At 46.4% G+C, this 10564-nt stretch overlaps 1 protein-coding gene across 1 annotated transcript; it reads left to right on the top strand.

The window, feature by feature from the left end:
• Positions 1 to 443: 443 nt before the first annotated feature.
• LOC137384919 (protein FAM186A-like) lies at positions 444 to 9457 on the top strand. The gene is made up of 6 exons (XM_068059628.1): positions 444 to 635; positions 829 to 1390; positions 2372 to 2650; positions 4820 to 5098; positions 7555 to 7976; positions 8966 to 9457. The coding sequence occupies exons 1-6, from the start codon at positions 444 to 446 to the stop codon at positions 9455 to 9457; spliced, it is 2226 nt and encodes a 741-aa protein (XP_067915729.1).
• Positions 9458 to 10564: the final 1107 nt, after the last annotated feature.

Here is a 10564-nt window from a genome sequence, read left to right on the forward strand (position 1 = left end):
CACTGGAATACAATAGAGCTCACCGTGAAACAGCAGCACTGGAATACAATAGAGCTCACCGTGAAACAGCAGCACCAGGAAATAATAGAACTCACAGTGAAACAGCAGCACTGGAGGATAATAGAGCTCACAGTGAAAAAGCAGCACTGGAAGACAATAGAGCTCACCGTGAAACAGCACCACCAGGAAACAGTAGAGCTCACCGGGAAACAGCAGCACCAGGAAACAACAGAGCTCACAGTGAAGAGCAGCACTGGAAGACAACAGAGCTCAGAGTGAAACAGCAGCACTGGAAAGCAATCGAGCTCACAGTGAAACAGCGGCAGCAGAAAACAATAGAGATCACAGTGAAACAGCAGCAGTGGAAAACTATAGAGCTCACAGTGAAACAGCAGCAGCAGGAAACAATGGAGCTCACAGTGAAACAGCAGCAGCAGGAAACAATGGAGCTCACAGTGAAACAGCGGCACTGGAAAACAATAGAGATCACAGTGAAACAGCAGCAGTGGAAAGCAAGAGACCTCTCAGTGAAACAGCAGCAGCAGGAAACAATGGAGCTCACAGTGAAACAGCAGCAGCAGGAAACAATACATCTCACAGTGAAACAGCAGCATCTGAAAACAATAGAGCTCACAGTGAAACAGCAGCACTGATAAAAGAATAGAGCACACAGTGAAACAGCAGCAGCGGTAAACAGTCGAGCTCACAGTGAAACAGCAGCACCGGGAAACAATACAGCTCACAGTGAAACAGCAGCACTGGAAAGCAATCGAGCTCACAGTGAAACAGCAGCAACAGGAAACAATTGAGCTCACAGTGAAACAGCAGCAGTGGAAAACTATAGAGCTCAAAGTGAAACAGCAGCAGCGGAAAACAATAGAGATCACAGTGAAACAGCAGCAGTGGAAAACAAGAGACCTCTCAGTGAAACAGCAGCAGCAGGAAACAATAGAGCTCACAGTGAAACAGCAGCAGCGGAATACAATAGAGCTCACAGTGAAACAGCAGCAGCGGAAAACAATAGAGATCACAGTGCAACACCAGCAGTGGAACACAATAGACCTCTCAGTGAAACAGCAGCACCAGAAAACAATACAGCTCAGTGAAACAGCAGCACTGGACAACAATAGAGCTCTCAGTGAAACAGCAGCACTGGAAAACAGTGGAGCTCACAGTGAAACAGCAGCACTGGAAAACAGTGGAGCTCACAGTGAAACAGCAGCACCAGGAAACAATACAGCTCATATTGAAACAGCAGCACTGGAAACTAATACAGCTCAAAGTGAAACAGTTGCACCAGGAAACACTAGAGCTCACAGTGAAACAGCAGCACAAGGAAACAATGCAGCTCACAGTGAAACAGCAGCACTGGAAAACAATCGAGCTCAAAGTGAAACAGCTGCACCAAGAAACAATAGAGCTCACAGTTTAACAGCAGCACTGGAAAACAATAGAGCTTACAGTGCAACAGCAGCACCAGGAAACAATCGAGCTCACAGTGAAACAGCAGCACCAGGAAACAATACAGCTCACAGTGAAACAGCAGCACCAGGAAACAATAGAGCTCACAGTGAAACAGCAGCACTGGAAAACAATTGAGCTCACAGTGAAACAGCAGCACCAGAAAACAAAAGAGCTCACAGTGAAACAGCAGCACCAGGAAACAATAGAGCTCACCGTGAAACAGCAGCACAGGAAAACAATAGAGCTCACAGTGAAACAGCATCACTGGAGGATAATCGAGCTCACAGTAAAACAGCAGCAGTGGAAAACAATAGAGCTCAATGTGAAACAGCAGCACCGGAAAACAATAGTGCTCACAGTGAAACAGCAGCACATTTAAAACAGTCAAGCTCACAGTGAAACAGCAGCAGTGGAAAACAGTGGAGCTCACTGTGAAACAGCAGCACTGGAAAACATCGAGCTCACAGTGAAACAGCAGCACGGGAAAACAATAGAGCTCACAGTGAAACAGCAGCACCAGGAAACAATCGAGCTCACAGTGAAACAGCAGCACTTGAAGACAATAGAGCTCACAGTGAAACAGCAGAACCAGGAATCAATGGAGCTCACAGTGAAACAGCAGCACTGGAAGACAATAGAGCTCACAGTGAAACAGCAGAACCAGGAATCAATAGAGCTCACAGTGAAACAGCAGCACTGGAAGACAATAGAGCTCATAGTGAAACAGCAGCACTGGAAAACAATAGAGCTCACAGTGAAACAGCAGCACTGGAATACAATAGAGCTCACCGTGAAACAGCAGCACCAGGAAATAATAGAACTCACAGTGAAACAGCAGCACAGGAGGATAATAGAGCTCACAGTGAAAAAGCAGCACTGGAAGACAATAGAGCTCACCGTGAAACAGCAGCACCAGGAAACTGTAGAGCTCACCGGGAAACAGCAACACCAGGAAACAACAGAGTTCACAGTGAAGACCAGCACTGGAAGACAACAGAGCTCACAGTGAAACAGCAGCACTGGAAAGCAATCGAGCTCACAGTGAAACAGCAGCAACAGGAAGCAATTGAGCTCACATGTGAAACAGCAGCAGTGAAAAACTATAGATATCACAGTGAAACAGCAGCAGAGGAAAACAAGAGACCTCTCAGTGAAACAGCAGCAGCAGGAAACAATACAGCTCACAGTGAAACAGCAGCACCAGAAAACAATAGAGCTCACAGTGAAACAGCAGCAGCGGAATACAATAGAGCTCACAGTGAAACAGCAGCACGAGGGAACAATACAGCTCACAGTGAAACAGCAGCACTGGAAAACAATGGAGCTCACAGTGAAACAGCAACACCAGGAAACAATAGAGCTCACAGTGAAACAGCAGCACTGAAAAAGAATAGAGCACACAGTGAAACAGCAGCAGTGGAAAACAGTCGAGCTCACAGTGAAACAGCAGCACCGGGAAACAATACAGCTCACAGTGAAACAGCAGCACTGGAAAGCAATAGAGCTCAAAGTGAAACAGCAGCATTAGGAAACAATCAAGCTCACAGTGAAACAGCAGCACTGGAAAACAATAGAGCTCACAGTGAAACAGCAGCAGCGGAAAACAATAGAGATCACAGTGCAACACCAGCAGTGGAAAACAATAGACCTCTCAGTGAAACAGCAGCACCAGAAAACAATACAGCTCACAGTGAATCAGCAGCACTGGACAACACTAGAGCTCTCAGTGAAACAGCGGCACCGGAAAACAATAGAGCTCGCAGTGAAACAGCAGCAATAGGAAACAATACAGCTCACAGTGAAACAGCAGCACTGGAAAACAGTGGAGCTCACAGTGAAGCAGCAGCACCGGAAAACAATAGAGCTCGCAGTGAAACAGCAGCACCAGGAAACAATAGAGCTCACAGTGAAACAGCAGCAGCGGATAACAGTCGAGCTCTCAGTGAAACAGCAGCACCAGGAAACAATAGAGCTCACAGTGAAACAGCAGCACCGGGAAACAATCGAGCTCACAATGTAAAAGCAGCACGAGGAAATAATCGAGCTCACAGTGAAACAGCAGCACTGGAAAACAATAGAGCTCACAGTGAAACAGCAGCACTGGAAATCAATAGAGCACACAGTGAAACAGCAGCACTGGAAAACAATAGAGCTCACAGTGAAACAGCAGCACTGGAAAACAATAGAGCTTACAGTGAAACAGCAGCACCAGGAAACAATAGAGCTCACAGTGAAATAGCAGCACCAGAAAACAATAGAGCTCACAGTGAAACAGCAGCACCGGAATACAATAGAGCTCACAGTGAAACAGCAGCGCTGGAAAACAATAGAGCTCAAAGTGAAACAGCAGCACCAGGAAACAATAGAGTTCACAGTGAAACCGCAGCACCGGAATACAACAGAGCTCACAGTGAAACAGCAGCACTGGAAAACAATAGAGCTCAAAGTGAAACAGCAGCACCAGGAAACAATACAGCTCACAGTGAAACAGCAGCACCAGGAAACAATAGAGCTCACAGTGAAACAGCAGCACCAGGAAACAATAGAGCTCACAGTGAAACAGCAGCACTGGAAAACAATTGAGCTCACAGTGAAACAGCAGCACCAGAAAACAAAAGAGCTCACAGTGAAACAGCAGCACCAGGAAACAATAGAGCTCACCGTGAAACAGCAGCACAGGAAAACAATAGAGCTCACAGTGAAACAGCATCACTGGAGGATAATCGAGCTCACAGTAAAACAGCAGCAGTGGAAAACAATAGAGCTCAAAGTGAAACAGCAGCACCGGAAAACAATAGTGCTCACAGTGAAACAGCAGCACATTTAAAACAGTCAAGCTCACAGTGAAACAGCAGCAGTGGAAAACAGTGGAGCTCACTGTGAAACAGCAGCACTGGAAAACATCGAGCTCACAGTGAAACAGCAGCACGGGAAAACAATAGAGCTCACAGTGAAACAGCAGCACCAGGAAACAATCGAGCTCACAGTGAAACAGCAGCACTTGAAGACAATAGAGCTCACAGTGAAACAGCAGAACCAGGAATCAATAGAGCTCACAGTGAAACATCAGCACTGGAAGACAATAGAGCTCACAGTGAAACAGCAGAACCAGGAATCAATAGAGCTCACAGTGAAACAGCAGCACTGGAAGACAATAGAGCTCATAGTGAAACAGCAGCACTGGAAAACAATAGAGCTCACAGTGAAACAGCAGCACTGGAATACAATAGAGCTCACCGTGAAACAGCAGCACCAGGAAATAATAGAACTCACAGTGAAACAGCAGCACAGGAGGATAATAGAGCTCACAGTGAAAAAGCAGCACTGGAAGACAATAGAGCTCACCGTGAAACAGCAGCACCAGGAAACTGTAGAGCTCACCGGGAAACAGCAACACCAGGAAACAACAGAGTTCACAGTGAAGACCAGCACTGGAAGACAACAGAGCTCACAGTGAAACAGCAGCACTGGAAAGCAATCGAGCTCACAGTGAAACAGCAGCAACAGGAAGCAATTGAGCTCACATGTGAAACAGCAGCAGTGAAAAACTATAGATATCACAGTGAAACAGCAGCAGAGGAAAACAAGAGACCTCTCAGTGAAACAGCAGCAGCAGGAAACAATACAGCTCACAGTGAAACAGCAGCACCAGAAAACAATAGAGCTCACAGTGAAACAGCAGCAGCGGAATACAATAGAGCTCACAGTGAAACAGCAGCACGAGGGAACAATACAGCTCACAGTGAAACAGCAGCACTGGAAAACAATGGAGCTCACAGTGAAACAGCAACACCAGGAAACAATAGAGCTCACAGTGAAACAGCAGCACTGAAAAAGAATAGAGCACACAGTGAAACAGCAGCAGTGGAAAACAGTCGAGCTCACAGTGAAACAGCAGCACCGGGAAACAATACAGCTCACAGTGAAACAGCAGCACTGGAAAGCAATAGAGCTCAAAGTGAAACAGCAGCATTAGGAAACAATCAAGCTCACAGTGAAACAGCAGCACTGGAAAACAATAGAGCTCACAGTGAAACAGCAGCAGCGGAAAACAATAGAGATCACAGTGCAACACCAGCAGTGGAAAACAATAGACCTCTCAGTGAAACAGCAGCACCAGAAAACAATACAGCTCACAGTGAATCAGCAGCACTGGACAACACTAGAGCTCTCAGTGAAACAGCGGCACCGGAAAACAATAGAGCTCGCAGTGAAACAGCAGCAATAGGAAACAACACAGCTCACAGTGAAACAGCAGCACTGGAAAACAGTGGAGCTCACAGTGAAGCAGCAGCACCGGAAAACAATAGAGCTCGCAGTGAAACAGCAGCACCAGGAAACAATAGAGCTCACAGTGAAACAGCAGCAGCGGATAACAGTCGAGCTCTCAGTGAAACAGCAGCACCAGGAAACAATAGAGCTCACAGTGAAACAGCAGCACCAGGAAACAATCGAGCTCACAATGTAAAAGCAGCACGAGGAAATAATCGAGCTCACAGTGAAACAGCAGCACTGGAAAACAATAGAGCTCACAGTGAAACAGCAGCACTGGAAATCAATAGAGCACACAGTGAAACAGCAGCACTGGAAAACAATAGAGCTCACAGTGAAACAGCAGCACTGGAAAACAATAGAGCTTACAGTGAAACAGCAGCACCAGGAAACAATAGAGCTCACAGTGAAATAGCAGCACCAGAAAACAATAGAGCTCACAGTGAAACAGCAGCACCGGAATACAATAGAGCTCACAGTGAAACAGCAGCGCTGGAAAACAATAGAGCTCAAAGTGAAACAGCAGCACCAGGAAACAATAGAGTTCACAGTGAAACCGCAGCACCGGAATACAACAGAGCTCACAGTGAAACAGCAGCACTGGAAAACAATAGAGCTCAAAGTGAAACAGCTGCACCAGGAAACAATAGAGTTCACAGTGAAACCGCAGCACTGGAAATCAATAGAGCTCACAGTGAAACAGCAGCACTGGGAAACAATAGAGCTCACAGTGAAACAGCAGCACCAGGAAACAATCAAGCTCACAGTGAAACAGCAGCACCAGAAAACAATAGAGCTCACAGTGAAACAGCAGCACCAGGAAACAAAAGAGCTCACCGTCAAACAGCAGCACCAGAAAACAATAGAGCTCACAGTGAAACAGCAGCACCAGGAAACAATAGAGCTCACAGTGAAACAGCAGCACCAGAAAACAATAGAGCTCACAGTGAAACAGCAGCACCAGAAAACAATAGAACTCACAGTGAAACAGCAGCACCAGGAAACAATAGAGCTCACAGTGAAACAGCAGCACTGGGAAACATTAGAGCTCACAGTGAAACAGCAGCACCGGAAAACAATAGAGCTCACAGTGAAAAAGCAGCACCAGGAAACAATAGAGCTCACAGTGAAACAGCAGCACCAGGAAACAATAGAGCTCACAGTGAAACAGCAGCACTGGGAAACATTAGAGCTCACAGTGAAACAGCAGCACCGGAAAACAATAGAGCTCACAGTGAAACAGCAGCACCAGGAAACAATAGAGATCACCGTGAAACAGCAACACGAGGAAACAATAGAGCTCACAGTGAAACAGCAGCACTGGAAAACAATATAGCTCACAGTGAAAAAGCAGCACCAGGAAACAATAGAGCTCACAGTGAAACAGCAGCACTAGGAAACAATACAGCTCACAGTGAAACAGCAGCACCAGGAAACAATAGAGCTCACAGTGAAACAGCAGCACTGGAAAACGATAGAGCTCACAGTGAAACAGCAGCACTGGAAAACAATATAGCTCACAGTGAAACAGCAGCCCTGGAAAACAATAGAGCTCACAGTGAAACAGCAGCACCGGAAAACAATAGAGCTCACAGTGAAACAGCCGCACCAGGAAACAACAGAGCTCACAGTGAAACAGCAGCACTGGAAAACATCGAGCTCACAGTGAAACAGCAGCAGTGGAAAACAGTAGAGCTCACAGTGAAACAGCAGCACTGGAAAACAATAGAGCTCACAGTGAAACAGCTGCACCAGGAAACAACAGAGCTCACAGTGAAACAGCAGCACTAGAAAACAATCAATCTCACTGTGAAACAGCAGCACTGGAAAACATCGAGCTCACAGTGAAACAGCAGCAGTGGAAAACAATAGAGCTCACAGTGAAACAGCAGCACTGGAAAATAATAGAGCTCACAGTGAAACAGCTGCACCAGGAAACAACAGAGCTGACAGTGAAACAGCAGCACTGGAAAACAATCAAGCTCACTGTGAAACAGCAGCACTGGAAAACAATCGAGCTCACAGTGAAACAGCAGCACTGGAAAACAATCGAGCTCACAGTGAAACAGCAGCACTTGAAGACAACAGAGCTCACAGTGAAACAGCAGAACCAGGAATCAATAGAGCTCACAGTGAAACAGCAGCACTGGAAGACAATAGAGCTCACAGTGAAACAGCAGAACCAGGAATCAATAGAGCTCACAGTGAAACAGCAGCACTGGAAGACAATAGAGCTCAAAGTGAAACAGCAGCACAAGGAAACAATGCAGCTCACAGTGAAACAGCAGCACTGGAATACAATAGAGCTCACCGTGAAACAGCAGCACTGGAATACAATAGAGCTCACCGTGAAACAGCAGCACCAGGAAATAATAGAACTCACAGTGAAACAGCAGCACTGGAGGATAATAGAGCTCACAGTGAAAAAGCAGCACTGGAAGACAATAGAGCTCACCGTGAAACAGCACCACCAGGAAACAGTAGAGCTCACCGGGAAACAGCAGCACCAGGAAACAACAGAGCTCAAAGTGAAGAGCAGCACTGGAAGACAACAGAGCTCAGAGTGAAACAGCAGCACTGGAAAGCAATCGAGCTCACAGTGAAACAGCGGCAGCAGAAAACAATAGAGATCACAGTGAAACAGCAGCAGTGGAAAACTATAGAGCTCACAGTGAAACAGCAGCAGCAGGAAACAATGGAGCTCACAGTGAAACAGCAGCAGCAGGAAACAATGGAGCTCACAGTGAAACAGCGGCACTGGAAAACAATAGAGATCACAGTGAAACAGCAGCAGTGGAAAGCAAGAGACCTCTCAGTGAAACAGCAGCAGCAGGAAACAATGGAGCTCACAGTGAAACAGCAGCAGCAGGAAACAATACAGCTCACAGTGAAACAGCAGCATCTGAAAACAATAGAGCTCACAGTGAAACAGCAGCACTGAAAAAGAATAGAGCACACAGTGAAACAGCAGCAGCGGCAAACAGTCGAGCTCACAGTGAAACAGCAGCACCGGGAAACAATACAGCTCACAGTGAAACAGCAGCACTGGAAAGCAATCGAGCGCACAGTGAAACAGCAGCAACAGGAAACAATTAAGCTCACAGTGAAACAGCAGCAGTGGAAAACTATAGAGCTCAAAGTGAAACAGCAGCAGCGGAAAACAATAGAGATCACAGTGAAACAGCAGCAGTGGAAAACAAGAGACCTCTCAGTGAAACAGCAGCAGTAGGAAACAATAGAGCTCACAGTGAAACAGCAGCAGCGGAATACAATAGAGCTCACAGTGAAACAGCAGCAGCGGAAAACAATAGAGATCACAGTGCAACACCAGCAGTGGAACACAATAGACCTCTCAGTGAAACAGCAGCACCATAAAACAATACAGCTCACAGTGAAACAGCAGCACTGGACAACAATAGAGCTCTCAGTGAAACAGCAGCACTGGAAAACAGTGGAGCTCACAGTGAAACAGCAGCACTGGAAAACAGTGGAGCTCACAGTGAAACAGCAGCACCAGGAAACAATACAGCTCATATTGAAACAGCAGCACTGGAAACTAATACAGCTCAAAGTGAAACAGTTGCACCAGGAAACACTAGAGCTCACAGTGAAACAGCAGCACAAGGAAACAATGCAGCTCACAGTGAAACAGCAGCACTGGAAAACAATCGAGCTCAAAGTGAAACAGCTGCACCAAGAAACAATAGAGCTCACAGTTTAACAGCAGCACTGGAAAACAATAGAGCTTACAGTGCAACAGCAGCACCAGGAAACAATACAGCTCACAGTGAAACAGCAGCACCAGGAAACAATAGAGCTCACAGTGAAACAGCAGCACCAGGAAACAATAGAGCTCACAGTGAAACAGCAGCACTGGAAAACAATTGAGCTCACAGTGAAACAGCAGCACCAGGAAACAATAGAGCTCACCGTGAAACAGCAGCACAGGAAAACAATAGAGCTCACAGTGAAACAGCAGCACTGGAAAACAATAGAGCTCACCGTGAAACAGCAGCACCAGAAAACAATAGAGCTCACAGTGAAACAGCAGCACCAGGAAACAATAGAGATCTCAGTGAAATAGCAGCAGCGGAAAACAATAGAGCTCACAGTGAAACAGCAGCAGCGGGAAACAAGAGAGCTCACAGTGAAACAGCAGCACCAGGAAACAATAGAGCTCACTGTGAAATAGCAGCACTGGAAAACAATGGAGCTCACAGTGAAACAGCAGCACCAGGAAATAACAGAGCTCACAGTGAAACGGCAGCACTGAAAAACAATAGAGTTCACAGTGCAACAGCAGCACAAGGAAACAATGCAGCTCACAGTGAAACAGCAGCACTGGAAAACAATCGAGCTCAAAGTGAAACAGCTGCACCAGGAAACAATAGAGCTCACAGTGAAACAGCAGCACCAGGAAACAACAGAGCTCAAAGTGAAACAGCAGCACTGGAAAACAATAGAGCTCAAAGTGAAACAGCAGCACTGGAAAACAATCGAGCTCAAAGTGAAACAGCTGCACCAGGAAACAATAGAGCTCACAGTTTAACAGCAGCACTGGAAAACAATAGCGTGCACAGTGAAACAGCAGCACTGGAAAACAATAGAGCTCACCGTGAAACAGCAGCACCAGGAAACAATAGAGATCTCAGTGAAATAGCAGCAGCGGAAAACAATAGAGCTCACAGTGAAACAGCAGCAGCGGGAAACAAGAGAGCTCACAGTGAAACAGCAGCACAAGGAAACAATAGAGCTGACAGAGAAACAGCAGCACAAGGAAACAACAGAGCTCACAGTGAAACAGCAGCACTGGAAGACAATAGAGCTC

This window comes from Heterodontus francisci, chromosome 27 (assembly GCF_036365525.1).
Source record: "Heterodontus francisci isolate sHetFra1 chromosome 27, sHetFra1.hap1, whole genome shotgun sequence".
Classification (NCBI taxonomy): domain Eukaryota; kingdom Metazoa; phylum Chordata; class Chondrichthyes; order Heterodontiformes; family Heterodontidae; genus Heterodontus; species Heterodontus francisci.